Source organism: Podarcis liolepis (assembly GCF_965112155.1).
Source record: "Podarcis liolepis genome assembly, chromosome: 1".
In the NCBI taxonomy this organism is placed as follows: Eukaryota; Metazoa; Chordata; class Lepidosauria; order Squamata; family Lacertidae; genus Podarcis; species Podarcis liolepis.
In genome coordinates this window covers 128,155,282-128,182,310 of record NC_139554.1, presented here as the reverse complement: position 1 = coordinate 128,182,310, position 27,029 = coordinate 128,155,282, and the positions used below count along the sequence as shown (strand labels likewise).

Sequence of the window (27,029 nt, the reverse complement as noted above, 5' to 3'; positions counted from 1 at the left end):
GGATGTAATAATGGAATACTGAATGGTCTAAAAGGTAAAGGTAAAGGTACCCCTGCCCGTATGGGCCAGTCTTGACAGACTCTAGCGTTGTGCGCTCATCTCACTCTAGAGGCCGGGAGCCAGCGCTGTCCACAGACACTTCCGGGTTTACCTTCCTGCTAGTAAGCGGTCCCTATTTATCTACTTGCACCCGGGGGTGCTTTCAAATTGCTAGGTTGGCAGGCGCTGGGACCAAGTGACGGGAGCGCACCCTGCCACGGGGATTCGAACCGCCGACCTTTCGATCGGCAAGTCCTAGGCGCTGAGGCTTTTACCCACAGCGCCACCTGCGTCCCACTGAATGGTCTAGTTTATATAAAATATGCAGGGATTTGTGTTATGCAAAATGGACCACAGAAAGAGAAGAAGGGAAGTGATTGATATTTTAAGGTTGTTTAAGTGAATATTTTAAATTGTAAAACAGAAAATTTAATAAAAATTATGTTGTTTTTTTTTAAAAGAATTGTGCAAGGTCAGTACATTCTGAGCCAGCTCTCTGCTAACATCCTAACTACCTAAAACTGAAACTTGGTTTCAGAACTATAGTTTTCACACGGAACCAGGCTTTAGATGGTGATTTGTGAAAGGGCCAGACAATCTTGCATAGTGACATTTGTTTGTTTTAAAAGTACATCATGCATCAATGCACATTCTCCCCTAGATGACCGATTTATCTTGAAGCAGATGCCTCGCCTTGAAGTCCAGTCCTTTCTAGACTTCGCCCCACACTATTTCATGTACATCACTAACGCAGTTCAGCAAAAGGTAAGAGGCACGACATGTTCTCCCTTAGCTTTAATCTTGATACTTTCTGCCTGGCTTTGGCTGTTGCTAGACTACAACTCCCATCATTCCCAACTGTTTGTCATGGCTGTCGGAAATCATGGAGGACAAATCTAGAGAAACTGGCCACATACACTTCCTGCAGATCCTTCCTTGCCCATATCCCTACCCCGTGCTGTACGCATTTAGGTACATTTTATTTGTGAGCTGAAACGGGAACAACTTTTCACTCGGCAAATCAACTGTCTCCTCTATCACAGAAGCCAACGGCTTTGGCCAAGATTCTTGGGGTTTACCGGATTGGTTACAAGAACTCTCAGAACAACACGGAGAAGAAGCTTGACCTGTTGGTCATGGAAAACCTCTTCTATGGCAGAAAGATGGCTCAGGTGAGAAAAGGCTCACTGGCAAAGTGGCAAGCTTGCCCCTGCGTTGGAAACTCTTGCACTAGGAGAGGCGGCAAAGCTGCTAGCAGCAGTTGGTTACACATGGAGCTCTTCTGCACTTGCCTGCATTATTTGCATTGGACTTTGTCCGTCTTCCTCCTCCAAAGGTTTTACACCAGTCACTTGGCTTTGGGGGCCAGCCATACCTCCTCACAGCATTGTGACCCCCAACATGCACATGTGCGTACATGAAATAAGTCCTTGTTTCATGAAAGCGGGCACAGCTTCATAGTCCCAGGGGAAAATATATCTCTCCCCGCCCCTTGCAAGCAGTTCTCTGCCCTTAATTTGAAAGCTACCTCTGACCCTGAGGACAGCAAAACAATACATATCGGTTGCTAGTAGTAGCTCGGATTCTGCATTCCCTTCCAAATGGCTGTTCTGATTTCCTTAAACTTCAGCATGTGGCAGCCAGCATATTCCCTCTCTCTACACACACACATACATTTTATATTTTTAATGAAATTAAAATAGCAGTGGCTTGAATTCCTGAAGGGAGGTGAGGAATCTCCCTGCTCTTCTGTCGGAGGCTTTCTGTCAGCAGAGGCGATAGCAGCCACCCAAAATACTTAGTGGATGCCAGGCTTGGAATTACCACGGGAAATGGTTATATTTCTCTGCTTTTTTTTCGTTTTGTGGCTGGAAGACCAGAGGCTGCTGGCGTTACTTTTTAAGTCCCATGTTCATGCATCTGCAGCTGTGCAGAGGTTTGACCATGGTGTGCAGCCGCTGGGATTCTCCAGAGGTTTAATTTCACCCCCGAAGGCACACTCCATTGTCTCTCGAGGCAAATTGATGCCAACAGGGCACTGCCCACTCTAACTTCACCCACTCTGATACTGAGGGGAAGCAGTTTGAGGTGCTAGTTTAGAGACTTGCGATAATACTGATAATAGCAGTAGACCTACTAATAGATATTAATTTTTTTAATGAATTTCTCAATAAAATAGTTATGTGTAACAAACCTTTCTATTCCCCCCCCCTGATTAAGGTTGTGAGGAGTTGGGGGACTTCCCTTATTAAGTTAACCAACTGCTGTTGCCCTAGGAGTGCTGCCATTCTGAGGCAGTGTTATAAACTGAGACATGAAAGCTAAATGGCACCTTAAACCTAGGTTATGGGCGCAACAACGGAATGTCTAGGTGCATTTTTTTAATAATAAGAACACAAAGCTGAAAATGTGAACTGCAGCTAAAATATTATGTTCAATTTTAGCATGGTCTAGTCCTTCCCCTGCCCACCCCCCTAATATTCTGAAGAGGGTCTCTTCTCAAGTCTTCAGAGAGTAACTGGAAGTGGGGAGGCAGAAAAGGGTCCTCCTTTCCTTCCACTCCGCAGTTTTAATCTGAAATCTTAGGTGCAGTGCTGAGCCCAGAGCTCAGAAACTGCTTGTGCTGATGAAATATCCTGTCACAAAATGTGCCTAGAACATTGGGAGTTTCAGACATTATTCTGAGGGAAGTCATTTCAAACTCCCCTGTCACAGTAAACGACAGTTTCTAGTTTACTGTGAACGCAGAGATTTCTGCCTGCCTTGCAGCCAAGATTTGTTCTTGGCTTACTAAGCCTGGTTTGGAGCAAGACAAGGCACTTTTCCTGTTGAGGCCCATCACTGAGCCAAGTACCATGGTTTGATGCTCCTGCTCACAGTGGGGGAGGAGCAAAACAGGAGGCATCTCGCAGGATAAACCGTGGTTTACCGTAACCTGCTGTCTCTTCTGCTGCCAGGTTTTTGACCTGAAAGGCTCCTTACGGAACAGGAATGTGAAGACGGACACAGGGAAAGAGAGCTGCGATGTTGTTCTGCTGGATGAAAACCTCTTGAAGCTTGTGCGGGACAACCCCTTGTACATCCGTTCTCACTCCAAGGCCGTGCTCAAGGCTTCCATCCACAGTGATTCCCATTTCCTTTCCAGCCATCTCATCATTGATTATTCTCTTCTTGTGGGCCGGGATGATACCTCCGACGAACTTGTGGTTGGGATTATTGGTACGTAACCTTTCGACCCCAAAAACCCGTGGGGTGGCTGCCCGTGTGAGAAGAACTTCCCATCATTTACGTACCACGTGGAGTCCGCTCGGGGCTGCCTAGATGTGGCAGCCACTCCACACAGCAGACTCAGATCCCATGCACACCACACAATTAAACCACACCACTTCCTCGAAAGAATCCTGGGAGCTGTGGTCACGGTGCCGGGAACTGTAGCCTTATGAGGGGTAAACTGCGTTCCTGGGATTCCCAGGAATACGCCACATTCCCTCAGTGCATCAAGGCGATGAGCTTGAAAATGATATGGGTGAATAGCATTGCAGAAGTTGCAGGGAGATGGTGCCATATAGACAGAAGGAACTGTGAAAGGGTAAAGACTGTTAATGCTACCGATTCTGTGGAGCATCAAAACTTCTGTAGCTCACCCATGCTCCTTATCTTTTTGTTACAGATTACATTCGCACATTTACTTGGGACAAAAAGCTTGAGATGGTAGTTAAGTCAACAGGCATTTTAGGAGGACAAGGTGAGTCTTAATTCTTAGCTATCAATACATACACTGTGATTTGTTCCCCTTCGCCTCTTATTCCAGTTCTCCTGTAAGTATAAATATGCAACCGTGTGTGTGTGTGTGTGGTGTGTGTGTGGTGTGTGTGTGTGTGTGTGCGTGCCAAATGCTGAATAATCCTTTTAAGTAATACATTCTTAAGGGTAACATTTAAGGGCCTGAATTTATTTTTATTTTTCCATTAAGAATAAAGATTCCTAGTTCTTCCACTAGTACCAGCTTTGGTGTTTAAAACCACTTTGGTGTAGTTGTTTTGAAATCAGGGGTCCATGTCATTTCACCAGATTACTAAGGAGGGGGAGCAAAAGGCCCAGACCCATTACTCTTTGTCCTTTCTCTCTCCCCCCTGCAAAAAAAGGAGAAAAAAAGATGTGGGCTCCAGAGAGGTCATGTGAATGAAATAGAAGGAAAGTTGGAATAAATAATTTGAACGCTCATCCAGGTCCGTTTCTTCAAATGTTGACTTGGGAGCATTAACCAAAACAGTTTGAAGGATACCGTAGATCTCCTTTCTTGGTGGGGGTGGGGTGGAGGAATAAATTTGCTTATTAGAATTCTTTCCTTGGCTGGTCCTAAATACTTCCTTGGAAGTCCCGTCCCGTCAATGTGACATCATAACCTTTGAGCAGAAGCACAGTGCTTCGAAATGTCATGCTGCTAAAAATGGTTGGATACTTATCTCTGTTTGATAGAGCTGGCAATTATGTAAAGCGCAGAAGGTATTTCTTAGGCATGGCTGTTGCCTGCAGCCTAAGAATAAATATGGTTCCAGTTGTCAGGTTTACCACAAAATATGTGCTTATACATTCTCTAAATGGGGTGGGGAGCAGAGAGGGAATAATCCTCTGGGATTTTTGCCCCGCCGATGTGGATTTTACAATCCTCGTAACATGAGGTCTTGTGTTTTGCAGCCCCTTGTCAAAGAGAATCTAAAGACTGGGCGGTACTGAACATTTTGCACTAGCACAATACGATTTCCCCTCTCTCCATCCCCTCATCAGTTTCTGAGGGAAAACCCAGAACAGATTTAGGTGGTGGTGGGAGGGGGAAGAATGTTCTGCAATTCTCCACTGGGATACGACCCATAACTTGTGACGTATATGACAGATTAGTTATTCCTAAAGTTAATTTCTAAGACAATTTTTTTCTCTGCGTAAATTAGGTAAGATGCCAACGGTAGTATCTCCAGAACTGTACCGGACGAGGTTTTGTGAAGCAATGGACAAGTATTTTTTGATGGTGCCAGATCACTGGACAGGGCTGGGCCTGAACTGCTAAGGTAAGGCGCCTCCTCGGGGGATGGGACGGGACGCCGCCTTCTGATTAATTTGTAAAGAACTTGAGCGAAGGCTGTCCTTCCACACATCCAGCCCCCAACTCAGTGTCTTCAATAGCAGCTAAAAGATCTTCAGCCACTGCCTGCAGAAACTGGGATATCAAAAGAAGCAAGTCTGCCCTTTAGGTGCTGGAATGTTAACGGAAGAGGCCGGAGGAGAGTCTTCAGAATCTGAGCGGGACTCTATCTTTGGAAAGACACAGGCGATCCCATCAAATAGATCGGCCAGGATGAGCCTTCCGCAGATTACGGTAAATCCCACTGGAGTTCCTGATGACGTCTTACAAAGAAGGCTCTTGCACCACAGAATAAAGTGTCTTAATAGGAAATAACAGTGGGCATGTTGTCCCCAAATCAGACTGTTGCAGCTTGTTGCAGCGAGGATATTACAGTCTCTTTTAAAAGCATCACAATCATGAGGAGTTCTGTACATCTCTTACAAATGCCGCTGCTGTCATGAGGTTTGATTTTCTGTTAAGCGTTCTCTCTGTTATGCACTGATGTTGTTTTGCAGGTTCCCATGAGCAGTATTAGAGGATTTTACCAGCATTCCACTCCCATCATCTGAAGCCTTGCTTTTCTTTTAATGGTGTCAAACTTCCAGGCAGTCAAATATTTTACTGAAGGGCAACTTCAGTAATGGCAGCTTGGATTTTAGTGTACGGCGGTAAATAGAGCTGCCCTCTTTTCAAATGAAATACACTAGCGAAACAAATTTTCTCCAGAAGAAGGTCATTGACTAGCTACTTCATTTGTGTATTGAAAAGACCTTCTCCCTCATCCACGAGTTGCACTTTGTTTTTTTTTGTTAGTACTCCCCCTCCCCGCTTTAAATGGCTGCCTTAAAGAATCAAGTCTGTAGTGTCCTTCTCCCTGGTTTGGTTTGGTTTTTCGTTTCAGCACCATTTTGTAGAACATAATGGGTCTCTCTACTGAACACACAGGTTGTGTAAACAGACCTGGCTGATTAAACAATCATTCCTTTGACACTAGGTGCTCTGAACAAACAGCTGAACTTAGATGGTGTGAGTCAGCCATAGGTATGTGGAGATTGGGGTGTTTTTACTACCTGAGAATAAGCACTTACGATTAGTTTTTTTGTAAATAGGAAACATTTACTTTATTTTTTACATAATAACGGCCAGAAAAAATAAGGGTGTGTTGTAGTTAAGGAGGCACGGCGGACATTGTCCCCGAACCTTAATAGTTGTCTGGAATATTGGTTTGAGCACAGATTGTATGCAATGGCTGAGATTAGTTTACCTTTATAGTCCCTCTTCTCCCTGCAGCAGGATTCCCCAAACCAAGGATGGAGAGGACTTTGGCCCTCCAGATATTGTTCCCCTATGACCCCATCCACTCCAGCTGTCATGGCCAGTGCTCAGCCACATTGGGAGTTGTTGTCCCAGCATCCTCCGGGTTTCCCAACCCTTTGGCTACAAACCATTATGAGTGTAAAGTCTATGGCCACAATAAGCAGCACTTCTGCGTTACCTCCCTGTAAAAGCCTCCCACTCAATATATGTGACCCCCTGTATCATGTAAAGTGGGCAGAGTTCTCTGTTGAAAGCCAAGAAGCCATCTTAAAAGCACATCCATTAAGCCAGGCAGGCATATAGGGTGAGAACGTTGACCTCTGTACATCAGTTAGGAGTTTAGTTCTGGTTTAGGTTGACAATGAAAGCACAGAGCTGTCATATCTGGGGTGTACGCTGGCCTGTTACAGCCTTCCCCAAACTGGTCTGCCCCAGATGTTCTGCACTACCAGCACCCATCAGAACCCAGCTGGCATGGCCAATATTCAGGGGGTTGTACTCCAAAACTTTGGAGGGCATCAGATTGGGGAATTGTGTGGGTTTTCTCCCCCCCCCCAGTGTACACCTTGGAGGAACGGTCCAACTCTTAATTTGATTTCCAGCCATTGTATTATTTTGCTTTGTTCAAGTCTGCAGTTGTAAGACCTTATATATGAAACCTGATAACCAGTTTCAATAAATGAGAATTGTAGCTGAGATTCGGCCGCTTTTACATTCCCTATTTCTCTGCTGACCTTCAGCTTTGAGTGCTTTGAAAATATTCCTTAATTAAGAAAGATGCTATCATCCACCCGAGTTTCTAGTTTAATTAGCAGTATTAACACCAAGCCAGAATAAATGTTAAAGTCGGGGTTGACTTGCTGCTTGAGTTTTCAAGAACAAAGTCACCTTCCTGGGAGGGGGGAGCTGCTTCCAAAATAGTTTTGGTAACTGGCAGGTTTATATGCTATAACCATATTTGTTATGGGCCGGGCTGCGTGTTGCAGGACAGTTTATTTCATTCATATTTTGATCCTGTTCGTATGAGAAGCTCAGGATGGCTGTGGTATGCCTTTGCTCTAAGAGCTGGGCTGGTAGAAAACTATTTGAACTGTTGGAGGGCTGCAAGTTGAGTTGAGTTGGAAAGGCCTGGCTTTGTCATCTCCCACCCTCTGCATGCTCCAATTTATGTAGAGAAGGTTCTACTTCACATGTGAATAGAGCAGAAATGTGGCCAAATGATGTCTTGTTCCAGCCTAAGAAGCAGACCTCTGCTTCATGCTGACCAAGTCAGGTGTGTGTTGCTATTAGCTTAGTGGTTGTGCTGAAGAATCAAATGGCAAGTCCTTTGAGGGCAGGAGGAGGAAGACAAGCTTTCTTTGATTGCAAAGGCAGGGATATGGCAAGCAAGAGGCACTTGTCTCTAATCGCATTGACTTCACCAATGAAAAGCATTTTCACCAGCTCTTCCCATGTCTAAAAATGTGTGCCGGTTACAACCAGGGCCACTTGCTCTGAGAGAGAGGAGCAGGGTTCCTGGAGCATTTCCGCATTTCCATGGTCTTATCCTGACAAGTAACAAACTGCTGGTTGTTCGGATGCTGCCTTCGGATAGAGCTTTTGTGGGCAAGACTTGGGAGTGTTCAATGGATTTGTTAAAATGCATAGTGTGAGAGAGATTGATTCAGAGGCCTGGTCTGCACACACAACAGAAAGTGATGGTGGAATCCTGAAATAGTATCACCTCAGACTGAAGATGAGCTGCTGGCGGTCTAACTTCACAGCGTGTCCATGTTTTAAAAAAACAAAACCCTGTAGGGTAACACACCAAGGCAAGAGGTCCAGCTCATCTTTTCTTCCCAGTGTACTTTTGTTTGTTTTTTAGCATACAGCATTGAAAACGTGATCCCTGACCTATAGCATTGTTCACTCTGTTGTACACATAAGCAGACACTTGCACACAGAGTCTGTAATGAATATCTCTCTAGGACGAAGCTTAGTAACTAGCACAATCATTGCTGGCTGAGGATGGACAAACAGCTGAAACTTGACGGTCTCTTTTTGTAACTTTCATTAAGAATTGGTGGGCTGGGGTTTTGCATCATCATAGGAACATACTAAAAACAAAGCAGCTGAGTTTGGCTAGGTTAGCTTAGCTTTTCTTTTCTAAATTGGCCTTTCCATTTCACGTTCTCCAGTACTGACCATCTGCATTTCCTATATGTAGAGTGTTGTTAAATATTTCCTGTTACGCATTTAACTTCTATTGCTGCAAGGAGATTTTGAAGAACAGCCTACCTGTCCCAACAGGAACAGGCCTGAAACGTTTAGTGCCAAGCACCTGAAACTTGATGGGTTATTATGAAATTCCTGGCCTGTTTTTTTTTTGGGGGGGGGGTACAAATCAGGTGCTAGCACAGCAGTATTTTCTAGAAGCATTTATGTTGTACAGTGTTCAAGTTTTGGACGGTGCAATAGGTTCCTTTTACTCTTGCCATGTGGATCCCACATATGACTCCGTAACAGTAAATAACTGTCTACAACTTACTGAGCAGACGTGTTCTGTTAACTATTCTTTTGTTGGGGAAAATAAGAATGGGTCATTTGATTTTGTTTGAGGTTTTTTGGCCTTTTTATGTTACTGTCTGTATAGTTCAGTCTGTAAATGGCAGGCCATGCTTCTCTGGAATGTGCAGAAAATGGCATTGTACTGTGTATGAACAGTTGAGGCCCCGGGGAATGTTGCATTTGTGTTAAGATGCCACAAAATGGGGAAGGAGTAGAATCAATCCCTTTAAATACCGCACACTAGCTGTAAACTATATTGAAAGCACTTATTTAATGTATCATAATGTATATATTTGTACCCTACGTTGGTTATGGATGTATTTTTATGATATTGTCATGCTAAACTAATTATGTTGGCTCTTTCATTTACTAAATTGTACATAGGCAGGAAATAAAGAGTACCTACTGTACCTTTCTGCTTTTATTTCATTACTGTCTCAGTGTGACAATATGCTTCGGAAAGATGGGGTTTGGCTTAACTCCTGGGGTGGGAGAACCTGAGTTGCTTGTACAGTCGTACCTCCACTTACATATCCCTCTGGATACATAAACTTCAGGATGCAAAGTATTTTTCCAGGTTTCACCGCGCACGCATGCGCAGAAGCGGTCCTCCGGTTGCGAATTCCTCGGGATTCAGCCAGACCTCTGGAATGGATCCTCTTCACAACCGGAGGTGCCACTGTAATAACCAGAACATGATATTCATTTTAAAAAATGTACACTTGTAGTTTGTGTGGGCGCTGACAGATACCGTACAGACATATTAAAATATGAGTCAGTTACTTCTGAGAAAATTATTTACAGAATGCTTTGAAACATCAAAATGTATTTCCGCTTGACAGCCTCTATGAAGCAGACAATGATGGCAGCTGTAATAAAAACACATGTCAAAATCTTTCTAAGAATCTAGCCTTAAGTGCTTTCCTGACACAAAGTTAATTTTAACTAATGAAATGATGCATTAAGCCAACCTTCTCCAGTCTGGTGGTAATTGTATTCCAAAACATCTGGAGAGGCCACCAGGTGGGTGAATCCTATGTTAGGCACTAGTATACAGACATCAAATCTATTTTTCTCTAGTATCTATGACAAAAGCAAAGGACATTTGAATTTCACAATCTGTTGCCACCAGCGCTGCCATTTCACGCTCTTGTTCTGGCAATCCTTTGTCCCAATTTTTCTCCGAAGTCTCTGTGTCCTCTTTAATTCCACTTCCCATTTCATCCTTCTCTGGTCCACTTTCAAAATTCACCATTTCATCTGTCTGAGCTCTTTTATTTGCTCATCAAACTTTTGCTGAAGGATGCCGACAGTCGATGGAACGTCCCAACGATGTATTTGCCATACCAACTGAACCTACTAACAATTCACTCTCTGCCTTAAGATGGACTCCGGTGAATAAAGCAAGGGATGTTTGAAGAACTCCACTGCAGATGTGTGCAAAGGCACTACGTCAACCATTATATTTTATACTGTTTTCTTTCATTTCTGTGTTCAAATGTGTAAACATATTTTGGAAATGTCTATATGCATTTTTTTTTAATGTAAATGTTCATGCATCTGTATGGATTGTTTATGCCACCACCTCATCTTCTGGACAGAAGCCACCACTGAACTTTAGGACTTGACATTCGATGTTGCCATAGCTGCATGCTCTTCACCAATGTGCAAATGTCGGAAGTGCCAGGTAATTCTGAGCCATGATTTCCAGAAAAAAGCTGTACTTTGATGCTGGACGTTTGATACTTGGAGCCATTCACATGTCTGCAAACTAGCATATTGAATATATAAGCAGATTCTTTCTAATTTACTTTTCTTTGGTGTGCACTAAAAACCCTAACCATTACAGTGGACGTTTGGGTTGCAAATGCGCAGAAGTGGGTTTGCCGCATGTGCAAAAGTGCTCTGCGCGCATGCACGGAAGCGCTCTACAGCACCGCATGCATGCACAGAACAAGCGAAGATTTCAGGATACGGTTGGGCATCTGGAACGGATCCCGTTCATAACCGGAGGTACCACTGTATATTACAAAATCTCAACTTTTCCATTCTGCCCTTAATGTATCTTAAGTCTTAGTGACTGTAATGAAAAATCACGTGTGTGTGTGTGTGTGTGTGTGTGTGTGTGTGTGTGTGTAGCATCAACATTGGGAACAAAAAGCCAGTGGGAGTTTTCTTTACAGACAACTGCTCTAGGGTTCCTAAATGTGGATTTTGAAACAATTGTGGGGAACCTTTGACTCTCCAGATGTTGGACCATTAGGTCCAGTCGTGATCGACTCTGGGGTTGCGGCACTCATCTTGCTTTACTGGCTGAGGGAGCTGGCGTACAGCTTCTGGGTCATGTGGCCAGCATGACTAAGCCGCTTCTGGCGAACCACAGCAGCGCACGGAAACACCATTTACCTTCCCGTCGGAGTGGTACCTATTTATCTACTTGCACTTTGATGTGCTTTTGAACTGCTAGGTGGGCAGGAGCAGGGACCAAGCAACGGGAGCAATGGGGATTCGAACCCTGACCTTCTGATAGGCAAGTCCTAGGCTCTGTGGTTTAACTCACAGCGCCATCTGCATCCCTAGCAATATGCTTGAGGGTGACCTTTATTTTCACTTGAATTAGGAAGGTTTCCGGTAGCAGAATGTGCAGATATATGTATTCTAAAGCCTCTGATGTCGCTTGATCTCATATACCATTTTCACTCCAAAGTCAAAATCAGAGCCTAGGAAACTTTGCATGACCCCCCTCTGGAAATTCATGTCACAGACACCTTTGAAGTTTGCAGAGACTTTTGCATTAAACGTTCATCTTTTGCATTAATAAGGAGTCAACCTTCTGTTGGAATGTATGCCACTAATTAGGTGACTCTGTAATGATCTTTCTATCTTAAGAGGTTGGCTTGCAGTTGAAGGAGGGATATAATTTTACCTTGAGGTAGAAGATAAAGAGCCTTGCAGGATCTGGTGAAAGGCTTATCTAGTCTGGCATTCTTGTTTCCCACTGTGGTCCAAAAGATGCCTCTAGGAAATTGGGGGCTAGGCAATATCACTCTCCCTGCTTGTACTTCCTGGCAGCAGGTATTCAGAGGCCCATGGTCTCCCTCTGTGATAACCATCATGCCTAGAAGCCATTCAGAGTCTTATTCTCCATGGATTTGTCTAATCTCCTTTTGAAGTAATATGGCAGCCATCGCTACATCTTTGTGGTCACAAATTTCAGCTTAATTGTGTTGTGTGGCGATGTACTGTGCTTCCTGTCCTGGATCTCCCAAAAATTCATCTTTATTGGATGACTCCAGGGGATATTATGAGGGACAAAAACTTATCAGCTCTCCTTTTTCCAGACCATACATAATTTAAGACTTTATGATGCCCTTCCCTGCTTTTTCCCCAAACTTAGAAGTTCTCTCTTTTTTTTGGAAATATTTTTATTTTTTTTTTACAAACAAAACGTTATAACAATACCAAATATATAACCTTATATTGAGATTTCTCTGAATCTCCCAACTTCCTGGTCCTTCCCTCCACGAGTCCAATTGTCGACATCTTCATCTGCATATTATTTCACAATCCATGTACTGTATCTCTTCATATTAACCACAGTGTTGGCTATGTTACAAGTGTTATTAAAATCCTGCTAATGCTTTTATGTGCTTGCAGTGGTCTCGTAGGTCAATTTTAAATTTTTCCCATTCTTATTTTTGTTGTCTTGGTTTCCTGAGTTTTGCCATTTTGGCAGACTCCCAACAGCTTAATTTGCCATTCCTCTCTGACAGGGACTTTGCCTTCTTTCCATCTTTGGGCTAATAACATCCATGCGGCTGTTGTCACGTACATAAGTCTTTTCTGTTCCTTTGGTATATCGGTACCTATAATTCCTAATAATAAACCTTCTGGTGTTGTTTTTTACAAAAGTTATTTTAAACATTATTGTCAGTTCATTATATAAGAATGCTTTTATTACCTTACATGACCACCACATATGATAAAAGGCACCTTCTTTCTCTTTATATTTCCAGCAAGTATTTGTACTTCTCTTCTACATTTTTGGTAGCTTAAAAGGTAAAGGTAAAGGGACCCCTTACAGTTAAGTCCAATCGCGAATGACTCTGGGGTTGCAGCGCTCATCTCGCTTTACAGGCCGAGAGAGCCGGCGTTTGTCCACTCCACAGACAGTTTTTCCGGGTCATGTGGCCAGCATGACAAAGCCGCTTCTGGTGCAACAGAACACCGACACCAGAGCAGTGCACGGAAACGCTGTTTACCTTCCTGCCGGAGCGGTACCTATTAATCTACTTGCACTTTTTGGCATGCTTTTGAACTGCTAAGTTGGTAGGACCTGGGACTGAGCAACGGGAGTTCACCCCATTGCGGGGATTCGAACTGCCAACCTTTTGATCGGCAAGCCCAAGGCTCAGTGGTTTAGACCACAGCGCCACCCACGTCCCTTTTTGCTAGGGGTCAAATACCACTGGTACATCATTTCCATATAATTTTCTTTCAGTGTATAACAAGCCATGAATTTTAAGTCAGTTTTCCATAACTTTTCCCAATCTGAAAATTGAATATTATGCCACAGATCTCTCTCACCCAGTGATTCATTACAGATTTAACTTGTTCATCTTTTGTATGCCACCAAACTAAGAAGTTCTAAACCCTTTTAAATTTTCCCATAAGGGACTTGTTCCATTTTAGTTGCCATTCTATGCACCTGTTAAAACTCTACTATACCTTCTGGAGGTGCAGCAATACCGTTCCTAGGGTGACTCCAGATTGTAAACGATTTTGCAAGAGGGATTCAAGCATATACTGGAAGGTTTGCACTTTTGAAGTGGATCAAAGCGTTCTATCGACCTAGTGCTGAAAGCCCAACATAAAAAAATAAAATTCCTGGACTTTTTGTGGTTTGGAACGTAATGAAGAAATGCATTGCAAAGCATGTGATGGGTAGCAGGAAGAAGTGTAAACACCTCACAACCAAATCCGGCTGAATGCTCAGTGTCATGTGAACCAGTTAAGCAAGGACTGGACCTAGGCTAACCACCACGTAAGCTCTGTACAAGCCCATCAGGATGAATGCTGGAGAAGCAAGTTGGCTGTAAATTACATTAATATGTAATTTGCCCTTTTCACAGGTGCCACATGTTTAAACTGAGCCATCTAGGAAGACTCCAAGATCTCTTTCCTGGTCAGTTAACCGCTTCTGACCCCATAACCAGGGCCAGATTTAGGTTTGATGAGGCCCTAAGCAACTGAAGGTAATGGGACCTTCATATGTCCAGCTGTCCTTTGTCAACAACAAATTGCCGCTGTTTTTTGTGTTGAATATATGCTATATGGTAATTTATGGACCTGATAGGTATCTAAAGCCATTTGCACATAACGAAATATGTATTTTATCAAAGTAATATTTATTTTATCTTATATTTTGGAAATGTACATCCAGTTTTTCCCCCTTTATTTTTTTTTTGGCCCCCCAAGAGAGTGGGGCCCTAAGCTACAGCTTGTTTAGCTTATAGGTAAATCCGGCACTGCCATAAAACAAAATCTCTCTCTCTCTCTCTCTCTCTCTCTCTCTCTCTCTCTCTCTCTCTCACACACACACACACACACACACACACACACACACACACACACACACACACAAGCTCGGGTTTTCCCCTGCCCCAGTGCGCAGTCATTTTGCACTTGTTTTGCTCCTGTGCTCCTTTTTCTAGGACTCCTGTGTTGCCCACCCTCCACTCCAGCTTTGCCCGCCTTCGCAGAGACCCACGACCCCATAGTACCCCCCAAAGGGATGGTGGAGAGGCAGCCTTGGCCATGTGATATCCAGGGGGCTCCTTGCAGGGGAGCTTGCGTCTTTACGCGCCTCTCCATGGTGCGCGCTGCCCATTTTATTCCTACCATCCTCTTAGGTCGTATCCCTTGACTTCCACGTTTACTCGGCACTCCTCGGCCAGGGCTTTCCCGATCCCGGACAGGGTCGCCTTTCTTATCCCGGGAGGCTGGCTAATTGCTAGCAGAGGAAAACCCGCCGCGGGGGGATCCCGCCTCCCGTCTAGGAAAGGGGAAAGCCGGAGAGGCAACGCGCGCATCCGCAGCCGCCTCCCGCTTGCCGGACGCGCGTTGCTGGCGCTGAGCGCACTTGCGCGCCTCTGCGGGCAGCATCTTGAACGCACCTGTGCGTCTCCCTTGGCTAGGCTTTGGGCAGCAGCAGCCTTTTCTTTCGACCGGAGGAGAAAGACTGGAAGGACCCGCAGCCGGAGGGTCTCGTTTCTTTGCTGCGCTGATTCTTCCCCGCAGAACAAGCCCAGACCTGCTCGTGGGATCGGCCTTGGGAGGGACTAGTAACTTGCCTCCGGGGTTCCCCATCTTAGCCATCGGGTTTCCTCGGCGCTTTCCTTTTATTCGACGTGACTTTTGCTCGGAGCCCGGAAGCGTCTCCAACTTTGCTCTCCGGTGGCGCGCAGGATGCCAGGCTCCTGGGGACTCCTGGCGGTGAGCGGCTGCTTTCTGGCTATGGCTGCACCGGCACAGGTATTATTATCATTATTACTACTATTACTATTTATTAACTTCCCACACCTCCCGCCACCCGAGGATCACAGGGCGGTTCACAATATAAAAGCACAAAAAGACACACCAAACAAAAACAACCCCCCGCACCCGACACACCGCTTAAAAGCTTCATTAGCCAAAGGTCTGGGTTTCCCAACTTTGCGCACTTTCCCCCATTACTTGCCCGGCTGCGGGTGGGAAGAGAGGGAACCGACGGTTTGGGTAGTTCCACCTTCCAGATCCGAGCGAGCTTTGCTGAATTGAGCGTTTGCAACTTCCAGCGGGGTCGGGCATTCACTGCAAGCGAATCCTCAAGTTGAGCCACGCGCAAAGCCAACCTTTGCATTGGAACAGCGCAGGATTCGATCCCGTCCAAGGATGGGGCTATCAGAAAACGCGATAGGAACTTGCTTAGACCCCTAGCATTAGTTTCATAGGAAATACATCTCTCGATGTTTTGCTGTGCGGTTGAATCCTTAAACGGGTCTCGGAATCCTTCCAAATCAGTATTCTGGTTGAAAGTTTGTGGGTTATTTGAAACGCCTCCAGGAGGCGCTCACAGCTACGTTAGTTTTCATTACACGGATTTTCAGCCAAGGAATGGGGGACCGAAAAACCCCTTTCAGGCAGCAAAATTTGTAAACTGATGCTGTTGGTAAATAGGATTCTGCTAGTTTGAGCGAGATTCCCTGGGAATCCTCATTTCTGTTGCATCGGTGGCTTGTCCCGTATTGGCCAGATGTTCTCGGTTGCTACTGTCAGTCCTCCTCCTCTGAGTGATTCAGCTCCGGGTTCTGTCGGAAAGGGAGCTTGACTTGCTGTTTTGCTGGAATGCTGGCTGGTATTCTGTGCTATACTTTGCCATCTGTTTTTTTTTTTTAACCATTAAGTGTAAATCAGTCTTTCGTAGAGGATTGCATGTGCACTCAAGGTGAGATTTTCTTTTCCTTTAAAAAGCATTTAAAGAACCATGCAAGATTTAAGATATTCTTGGCTTCTGTTCATGTAAGCAGCTCTATACTGCACTGAGGCTGGTTTAGAATTTGGCCCTTTCTGTCCCACCTGTAGCTTGTCTGGCACTGAATTGGATTGTTGGCCTTGAGGCCAGATGGAAGGCAAATTGTCTCCATCTCAGACGCCTGTAGGAGCCTGGATGTTGTGGGCTACTCACATGAAACAAATTACAGATTTTGATGTGTTTTGAAGGCACTGCTCCCAATTCTGATACCTGAAAAAGTGAATGTGGGGCAGGCAGGCATCTTTTAATAAGCGTGTTAAGAAAACAGCTTGTAACCTACAAACGCAGGAATATTCATGGTTGCCAGTGAAAGTCTCCCCTGCCCCATCCAGGGGCTGTTCCAGGTGTGAGAAGGATAAATCTCATGCCCCATTGGACACTTAGGGGTCCTGCCCAGTTACCAGCATAAATTGCTACCCCCTCCCATAGGAGCCTTACTGAAATTTGCTGAGGGGGGAGAGAGACCCAGAGTTGCATTTAATACAGCCATGGGGAACATGTGTCCCTCCAGATGTTGCTGAACTTGAGTTTCTGTCACCCTTAGCTATTGATGCTGCCGGCTGGGACCAGTGGGAACAACGTCAGGAAGGCCACAGCTGAGGCCGATTTGGGGGAGTGTGACCGGTTTGGTCGCACTGGGTGTGAAGTCTCTGGGGTGCTGCAACTATTATGTAGAATGGAAGGCAAGAGGCAGGGAGGGGCACCAAATTTTGGCTTCACACAGGGTGCTGCTGAAATTTGAGGTCCCCCGCTGGCCACTGATCTGCAGTGTTAGAAATTAGCCAGGCGCCTTGTGTGTTTTGCTGCTGGCGTGGGTCCGGGAAGTTTGGATGATCCCTTAGAAACATCCATTTGAAGCAGTATACATATAGAGTCTAAATGACTAAAGAAAGGAGTCTAAATGGAGTCCCCTCCACACCTTGTAAAACCACAGAATTGTAGAGTCGGAAGGGACCACGAGGGTCATCTAGCTCAACCCCATCTGGGGGGGGGGGGTCCAGCATACTGCACTCCTCCCCTCCGCCACCTCCTAGTATGCTGATCCCATTAGAAGCAGGCCAGAGTGATAAATGAGGGGTCTAGACAAAGAGGGGCTCCTGGTCACCCAGGTGAGGAGTGGTGGTGCCTCCCTTTAAGGGAACTGGGTGGCTGAGTTAGCAGCGTGCTTAACTGTATCACACAAGCTGGGAGGCGCCACTGATTTGTCATCACGAGAGGCCACTCTGTAGTCTTCCTGGTGGTTATCTTCTCCTTCCAAGTTGCACGAATACAGTAGAACTCGCCGGCTGCACATTCCAGAAGTAAAAGGTGTTTTACTCTTATAGTGCTTACTCAGAATCACTTAGCTGATACAGTGGTACCTTGGGTTAAGTACTTAATTCGTTCCGGAGGTCCGTTCTTAACCTGAAACTGTTCTTAACCTGAAGCACCACTTTAGCTAATGGGGCCTCCCACTGCCTCCACGCCGCCAGAGCACAATTTCTGTTCTCATCCTGAAGCAAAGTTCTTAACCTGAAGCACTATTTCTGGGTTAGCGGAGTCTGTAACCTGAAGCGTATGTAACCCGAGGTACCACTGTAAATGGCTGCTTCTTCCCCATTAGTGAGCTGATGCTTGAGGGGGATGGAAAGTTCTAATCTAGGTTAGCGATGGAGCGTGAAACCAAGGTAGTTATTTTAGATTAATTCACATCAGACAAAGGCGACATTTTTTTGTATGAAGCTAACAACACCCAAACACTCCAGTCAGCTCCCCACTCCTTGATATTTTATTAGCAGAGGCCCTGCAGTGACTGTGGCCGAACTCACAACCCCATGCATGTAAATATCTCTCTATCTCTGTGGCATTATTTAAATTGCTTTGTGACAGGTGCTATAAATCAAGAGAATTTCATAGGAACATGAGTCTGTTCTGGGCCGTTTTTCCTCCTCTGCCTTATCTTGCTGTCTGCAAGTATTTAACATATGCCTTGGCAGCCTTTGCTTAATACAGTATTGCTTTTTGCCAGTGTTGGAGTCAGAGGGCAGCTCTGTTGGCATGGGCAGATCTGCAGTGCTTATTGTGCATTCCAACTATCAGCTCCAGGCTGGCAAGCAGAAGGTCAAGCAGTTCGTTTTCCCTGGGACTTAAGAAACCAGGAAGCCTGACTCCATTAAGAGACTTTCTCCAACAAATATCTTAGAAGCATTGTTTATATTAAGAGGGCCCCTGCAGAGTTTGTGGGCAGTCCAACCCTGACCTGTAAATTCAGGAAGGGCAACAGTTGCCCAAACCTTTCAATAATTACAATCTGGCAGTCGGCTGACTCATCCATCCCCAATGAGGATGAAGCCTAAATCTAGAATAGAAAGCCGGGGTGGGGTGGGGGGTGGAGTGGGTGATGCGGAAACATGATCTCACAGGCAGTTTTGGAGGAAGGTTGTTGTGTTTTCTGCTTGCTGTCAGAAGGAAACTGCCCTTTCCATAATGACTTGATAATGGTATATTGCCTATGGAAGTCTCCAAAGGCTAACCTGTCCATACCAAAATGAAAGGAAGAAGAAGAAGAAGAAGAAGAAGAAGAAGAAGAAGAAGAAGAAGAAGAAGAAGAGGAGGAGGAGTTTGGATTTGATATCCTGCCTTTCACTCCCCTTCAGGAGTCTCAAAGCGGCTAACATTCTCCTTTCCCTTCCTCCCCCACAACAAACACTCTGTGAGGTGAGTGGGGCTGAGAGACTTCAGGGAAGTGTGACTGGCCCAAGGTCACCCAGCAGCTGCATGTGGAGGAGCGGAGACACGAACCCGGTTTCCCAGATTACGAGACTACCACTCTTAACCATTACACCACACTGGCTCTGGTGGGAATGCCCTTTTTACATTCAAAAGCGTCTTCCATCTCCTCCTAGGATTAGTTCAAAATAAACTGCAATAATAATCTACCACTACCAAGTTTCTTCAAAGTGAAGGGTCTTCTCCCCACTGCTTCAGAAAGCTCAGATCCACCTTGCTGTCCTTATTTATTGCAGTACTGTAAGTGGAGGGTTGGGGATGTGGGTGGCGTTGTGGGTTAAATCACAGAGCCTAGGACTTGCCAATCAGAAGGTCGGCGGTTCAAATCCCCACAACGGGGTGAGCTCCCGTTGCTCGGTCCCTGCTCCTGCCAACCTAGCAGTTCAAAAGCGCGTCAAAGTGCAAGTAGATAAATAGGTACTGCTCCGGCGGGAAGGTAAACGGCGTTTCCGTGCGCTGCTCTGGTTCACCAGAAGCGGCTTAGTCATGCTGGCCACATGACCCGGAAGCTGTACGCTGGCTCCCTCAACCAATAAAGCGAGATGAGCGCCACAATCCCAGAGTCGGCCACGACTGGACCTAATGGTCAGGGGTCCCTTTACCCTTTAAGTGGACGGTCAGGCAGGCATCTCTGTTCATTATCCAAAACAAGAAGCCTTTTTTTTCAATAAGAATCCTTCTGCTTCTTCCCATTTAGCAATAGTAACATTTGTTGAGCAGTAGCTTAGCAGGGGGCTGGGGGGGGGGTCCTGGCCCTGGATACCAAATTCTGAGGGGCACAACCAGGTCCCCCATGCAGGCGCTGCCTTCCACGGGGATCCCCACCCCTCCCTGGCGAAGGCGGCAGAGCAGCTCAGGCCCACGGTGAGCAGGCATGGGTGGCGGGAAGTCAAATCAAAGTGACCTCCCCGGGGCGCAAGTCTGGGCAATGAGTGTGGAGGTCCTGGGCTGCCCAGATGACAAGGACCACCACCACCCCGGGCTTGCTGTGTCCCAAGTGGCAGATTGGGGGGGGCAGTGTAGGGGCACACAGACCTGTAAGAGAGGGCGTTGTCACTGCAGGCCTTTGCCCACTATAGCAAAATAATAATAATAATAATAATAATAATAATAATAATAATAATAATAATAATTTATTATTTATACCCCGCCCATCTGGCTGAGTTTCCCCAGCCACCCTGGGCGGCTCCCAATCAGTGTTAAAAACAGTACAGCGTTACATATTAAAAACTTCCCTGAACAGGGCTGCCTTAAGATGTCTTCTGAATGTCAGGTAATTATTTATCTCTTTGACATCTGGTGGGAGGGCGTTCCACAGGGTGGGCGCCACTACCGAGAAGGCCCTCTGCCTGGTTCCCTGTAGCTTTGCTTCTTGCAATGAGGGAACCGCCAGAAGGCCCTCGGCACTGGACTTCAGTGTCCGGGCTGAACGATGGGGGTGGAGACGCTCCTTCAGGTATACAGGACCGAGGCCGTTTAGGGCTTTAAAGGTCAGCACCAACACTTTGAATCGTGCTCGGAAACGTACTGGGATCTGGCACTGTGTAGATCTGGCACTGCTTTGATGTTGCAGAACAGAAAGTGCATGAAGCAGATTCTTAAGTAACTGGCTCTGCTGGAACAAGCTGAAATGTCTGCCTCTTCATAAATTTGGGAACTGTTACTAGGAAACCTGAGGTGACACAATCAAAGGCAGATCAGGTTATGTAAAGTCCTGGTGTCTTAACCACGGCCAAAGCTCTGGGAATATATTACTTTAAAATGTGTCAAATACTTCAGAATGAAAGTGCAGCCACTATGAAATATGAAAGCTTCCATTGTTTACCATCTTTTCTCTCCTAAAAGAAGATCCTTCTTCACCAACCTTATTTCTGTCTGGGTTTGTGTTTGACAGGATGATTTCGATGACACCGTTACAATGGAGGACCAGATTTATCTTCTCCTGGAGGCCAAACTTCAGTGCGAACTAAATATCACGTCTCTGCTACAGGAAGAAGGAGGTGGCGTTTCTAAATAACTTGTTTTCTTTTCCCGTCCCGTTCCAGACAGCATTTCTAAGGTCTTGTTCACATTCTTGCTTACTCTGCATCCAATGTGCTCCCACTGCTAGTTTCCAAAGCCTCATTCACACCATGTTAGCCACAACATGCCTGTCGTTTCTTGATAAAAAATGCAGTTTGAGGTGCTTCCCCCAAAATCACCTTCAGTCCAATGAAGATCAAAAGAGAGTAAGACTACATTCCTTTTTATTTATTTATTTATTTATATTTGTTTTATTTTAGAAATGTTTAGCATACAGTATTATTTGCATTAATCCATAACAAATACAATATCTTTATAGGAGTTCTTCTGACCCCCGGTCTTCCCCCCACTCCTCTCCCCAGTTTCCAATAATCGTCTCTTCTCTTTTCTGCGACTAAATACTTTAATCTATTAAATCTCCTTTTTCAATACCCTTTATCAGAATATATTACAAGTGCTAATCCAATCCTGCAAACGTTTTTAAATGTTTACAATGCTCCTTCATATATTCTCTAAAGTTAATCCATTCATTTCTAAATTTATTGTCCTCTTGGTGTCTAATCTTCCCAGTCAATTTCGCCATTTTGGCATAGTTCATCAGTTTCAATATCCATTCTTATTTCGATGTGGTTCTTTCTCCTTCCATCCCTGGGCATATAACATTCTTGCCGCTGTCATCGCATACATAAATAGGACCTGAGAGTAAGACTACATTCCTATGCAAACTGGGAGCAAACCCCAATGAATATAGCAGAGTGTGGTTCTGTGTAGACACACACAGGACTGCACTGTGAAATAATAATAAATTCCAAACACCAAGATAAAACTACATTTTCAAATTAAAATAAAGGATATGGGAGATGATAGTTAGCCAAAACAAGCTTTAAGAGCTTTTCCCCTCCCTAAAAGGAAGAAACTCTAAAGCAGATTTAAGGTTGGATGGGAAAATACCATTATAGCTTCAATTACCATTAGAGTGCAAGAAATAATGATAACAGAGGGAGGAGGAGGAAGGAAGGTGTTCAGAGAAAGGCAGGCTGGGAGACAGGGACAGAAGAGCAATCAGCAACTTCATTGTCTAACAACTGGGCAAAGACTTGATGAGGAGAAGCTAGAGCAGGGGTCTGCAACCTTTAAGACAAAAAGAGCCACTTGGACCCGTTTCCGAAGGAAAAAAAAACTGGGAGCCGCAAAACCATTGTGACATTTAAAACAAATATATCTCCGGAGCCGCAATCTGACAGCGGGCTGGAAGGTGACGTTGGGATGGTGCGTGACTAACGCACGCACCACCCCCATGCGACGTCACAGCCAGTACAGCGCCCGCCACAGTGGCGAGTGTCGGGGCGCACAATGCGCCTCCTCCCCTCGCTAGTATCCGCCCCGGAGCCGTGGCAAAGGTGTAAAAGAGCCACATGCGGCTCCGGAGCCGCGGGTTGCAGACCCCTGAGCTAGAGGAATAGAAGGAAGGAGCATCAGCTTAACAGTTGGAAGAAATGGAAAGAGTGAGAATCAATTGGGGGGAAATGTTTGGCAGAAGAAACAGAGGGAAGCATGGAGAGAGAGAGAGTCTGCAGAATATATTTTTTTCCTTATCTATATCTTGAAACTGTTTTATATTTCTCTTCGCTGAGGCTTTTGTTAACAAAATGCATAACGGCAGTCAGTCTGTTCCAGGTCTCTGTTCACTATCCTGAGGCAACGGTGTTGGTTCAGTCCACTGAAAATGTATATCAACTTACTTAATTCCAGGGGAAATAGCAATTTTCTGGGGGCAGTATCAACCTAGAAGCATTTGAGACCATTCTTGGAATTTGTGTTCACTCTGACTAATTTGTTTGTTTGTTAATTATTTGAATTGCTTTACCATCCTTCATCCAAGGATCACAAGGAGGTTTACAATATAAAAACACAAAAATACATAGCATAGAAACACACAACAACAACTCCCCCAGTTTAAAAGGCCATAGATTGTTTAATTAGCCAAAGTGTTTCCGCCTGGTGCTGAAAAATATGCAATGAAGGTGCCAGACAAGCCTCCCTGGAGAGAGCGTTCCACTAGTGGGGAGGCACCACAGAAAAGGCCCATTCCTGTGTTGCTGCCTCAGATGATAATTGCAGGATTCAGGGACCAGTTGTTAAATTGCCATAGAACAAAATAAGATGACCCAAAGATATGTGCTGTTGTAACTGCATGAAATATGAAAAGTTGTTTCTTTGCAAATCTGAGCTGCTTGAATGCTTACATTGATTCTGACACAAATTGGCGAATATTTTTAGCTTCCGTTTAGGCAGAAAATGCTCTGTTCTTGCCTCATTTGGAGGGAAGTAATTTTGAAAGCATTAAAAAAAAACCCCAGAGGATCACACACTGTGCTCTTTCCTGCTTTTTCTCATGTTCTTCATTTGCAGCTTATTTCTGCTTTCCCCCTACAGAAGGCAACTGCTTCCCAGAATGGGATGGTCTGATCTGCTGGCCCAGGGGGTCTGTGGGGAAAACATTAGCTGTCCCGTGCCCTCCATATATATATGACTTCAATCACAAAGGTACCAGCAACATGCTTCACGTTGGATTTTATCTTACACGAAACCTAGCTGGGGAGAAGCTTCTCATGGAAGCACCTCTTCTCTCTTCCAGGCCTGGCTTTCCGACACTGTAGCTCAAATGGAACGTGGGTCTCTGTGCAAAGTTTGAACCGGACATGGTCTAATTATTCAGAATGCTTTGACTTCCTGTGAGCAGAAAACAGCCCAGGAAAGGTACATGCTCTTTCACCAGCAAAGGAGCAGAGCTGTGGGTGCTTGAGGGTGTTTTAGTGCTGAGAGTGTTGGGGAACCTAACTGGCTTTTATTACTAATTAATCCATAATTTTAAGGGACGTGGGTGGCGCTGTGGGTTAAACCACAGAGCCTAGGCCTTGCCAATCAGAAGGTCAGCGGTTCGAATCCCCGCGACAGGGTGAGCTCCTGTTGCTCGGTCCCAGCTCCTGCCAAGCTAGCAGTTTGAAAGCACAAAGTACAAGTAGATAAATAGGTACCGCTCTGGCGGGAAGGTAAACGGCGTTTCCATGCCAGAAGTTTGCCAGAAGCAGCTTAGTCATGCTGGCCACATGACCCGGGAAAACTGTCTGCGGACAAATGTCTGCTCCCTCGGCCAGTAAAGCAAAATGAGCGCCGCAACCCCAGAGTCGTCTGTGACTGGACCTAATGGTCAGGGGTCCCTTTAATCCATAAATTAGAGGGTGGGAAGAGCTCAGTCTATTTTAGTCTTAATTCTTGCAATTAGATTGCACTATAAGGAGAAGGTGCATACATCTTGATAACGATTAAATATTGTAAACTGTCCCAGAAACTACAATGACTTGAGAAACGTCACCTTTCAGTCATTCTCCAGGACATGGCAAATCTCCAACACCACCGTGAGGGAGGGGGCACTCAGAAGAAATGTTGGTCACCCCAAAACAATGCATAGAAAGTATTTAGCATCATATAACAGCCGTACGGATTGGAGCATACCTTCCCAGAATGGGTAACACAATGGGGTTGCAGGTACAATCCTGGCTTTACCTCCATGCAGAATAGGATTGTGTTGGTCTGTAAATGACAACAGTTGAGCTCCAGACTGGATTGTCTTAAAGGACGTATTTTAGAACTTCTCAATTGTGCGCTGAAGGAGAAAATCCTGGAACATCTTCTGTTTCCTCCAGAGGGAATTCTTTGAACGCCTCTATGTCATGTACACCGTTGGGTATTCCATCTCGTTCTGCTCTCTGGCTGTGGCGATCTTCATCATGGGCTACTTCAGGTGAGTAAATCACACCTCTAGACTCTGTCCGTCCTCTCTTAAACCTTTTAGCCAGTCCTAAGACGACATAAGGGACACGGGTGGCACTGTGGGTTAAACCACAGAGCCTAGGACTTACCGATCAGAAGGTTGGCGGTTCGAATCCCTGTGATGGAATGAGCTCCCATTGCTCGGTCCCTGCTCCTGCCACCCTAGCAGTTCGAAAGCACGTCAAAGTGCAAGTAGATAAATAGGTACCACTACGGTGGGAAGGTAAACGGCGTTTCTGTGCGCTGCTCTGGTTCACCAGAAGTGGCTTAGTCATGCTGGCCATATGACCCGGAAGCTGTACGCCGGCTCCCTCGGCCAATAAAGCGAGATGAGCGCTGCAACCCCAGAGTCGGTCACGACTGGACCTAATGGTCAGGGGTCCCTTTACCTTTACTTTAAGATGACATAATGTCTGCAGTTTCTACGATGACTACCCCTCCCTTGCCACTCACATTCTTTCCCTCACAATGGCAAGTGGATAAATTTAATTGCAGTATAAAATGGAGTGGCTTTCATGGGCTGAACACCTGAATCCAGTCAATATCATTGGGGAAACTGAAAATTGTACACAATTGTGAGTAACAAAGCCCAGGCCTTTATATATGTATTACATTAAAAGCTGCCTCAGCAGGCTGAGATTTGAGGCAAGAAAGGGCATGGAGAAAAATGATTAATTTTTTCCCTGCTGGCTGCATCTATATTTATGATGGCAGATACACATCTAGAATCCCAGTGGGGGAAAGATGCTGGAGGACTTAATTCTGAGCAGAAAAACAACTTGTGGGGAAAGGATTAAGTAGTTCACACAGAGCTGCTTCTCTACTAAAAATGTTAGCATCCCAAGTTCTTTCTCATTTTTTTTAAAACTGTTTGAACCCCTTTTCACTCATTTGCATGCAATGTTTAGTTTGCCTCTCTCTTTGTTATGACACTTGAAGGGAACATAATACACTGGAGCTATGTTTAACATGCAGCGACGCCTCCTTAAGGGCCTGCACTTATTTCACAAATGAAACCATCCTATTGCTGTCACATTTTAGAATGCTTACCTGCGCAATTGGTAGACCATTGTAACCTGCTGTTCAGGCAGCATGCTCACCTGATATCTGCCGCCAGTGATGCTCTTGAAACAACTGGAGGTTTCCTTTTCTGACGCGGTAAATTCAAGAGCTTTTCAAGAGTGCAGGACTGGGTCTGATTCAGCAGGGCTCTTCCTGAGTTCTTATGCTCCCTTTAATTAGGTTTCCCCCCCTTGCACACAGGAGACTTCACTGCACCCGGAATTATATACACCTGCATCTGTTTGTCTCTTTCATGCTCAGAGGTACCAGCATATTTATAAAAGACAGTGTAGTTCATGCTCATATCGGAGTCAAAGAGCTTGACTCGCTGCTCATGGGTGACCTACAAAATATCATAGCGGCTCCAGCCCTGGACAAGTCCCAGTACGTAAGTACTTCTCCCCTCCTCTTGCTAAAGTTCATCCATCGTTACCTAACAGAATCACTGTTCAATATTCTCTCGCGCCCAATCCGCATCTGAGAATACTATCACGCAGCTGAAGCCAAAGTGACCCAGCAGGCAGAGACTGTGAGTGAAATTCAGCGTAGTGCTTAGTGGAGCATGCCCGGTGGGACCTTTCCCTTCTCCTTCCCCTGTGGACCCTCTAAACCTGTTCTGGGGACTAGCAAAAATGTATAGAGTAAGTAACAAATTGTGTTGGAAATGTCAAACAAAAGATGGTGAATTTTTTCACATGTGGTGGACTTGTGAAAAAATGAAAAAATATTGGGACATGATGTGTA

At 45.2% G+C, this 27,029-nt stretch overlaps 2 protein-coding genes across 10 annotated transcripts in view; both read left to right on the top strand.

The window, feature by feature from the left end:
* The window catches only part of PIKFYVE (phosphoinositide kinase, FYVE-type zinc finger containing), a 95,740-nt gene extending 86,305 nt beyond the window's left edge, over positions 1-9,435 (top strand). For 8 of the 9 annotated variants that reach the window (XM_083471593.1, XM_083471591.1, XM_083471595.1 and 5 more), the window contains 5 exons: positions 701-804; positions 1,083-1,211; positions 2,997-3,258; positions 3,710-3,784; positions 4,989-9,435. In XM_083471593.1, the coding sequence (XP_083327719.1) occupies positions 701-804; positions 1,083-1,211; positions 2,997-3,258; positions 3,710-3,784; positions 4,989-5,104 (686 nt within the window). In that variant the 3' untranslated portion in view covers positions 5,105-9,435. The remainder of the gene's footprint in view (positions 1-700; positions 805-1,082; positions 1,212-2,996; positions 3,259-3,709; positions 3,785-4,988) is intronic. The other variant, XM_083471589.1, reaches the window with a different exon arrangement.
* Positions 9,436-15,157: 5,722 nt separating this feature from the next.
* Positions 15,158-27,029, top strand: part of PTH2R (parathyroid hormone 2 receptor) — a gene marked incomplete at its 3' end in the record, with an annotated part of 31,938 nt that continues 20,066 nt past the window's right edge. The window contains 7 exon segments of the mRNA XM_083474710.1: positions 15,158-15,559; positions 21,262-21,367; positions 23,826-23,936; positions 24,028-24,125; positions 24,129-24,149; positions 25,097-25,194; positions 26,487-26,673. Coding sequence (XP_083330836.1) covers positions 15,494-15,559; positions 21,262-21,367; positions 23,826-23,936; positions 24,028-24,125; positions 24,129-24,149; positions 25,097-25,194; positions 26,487-26,673 — 687 coding nt within the window. The 5' untranslated portion in view covers positions 15,158-15,493.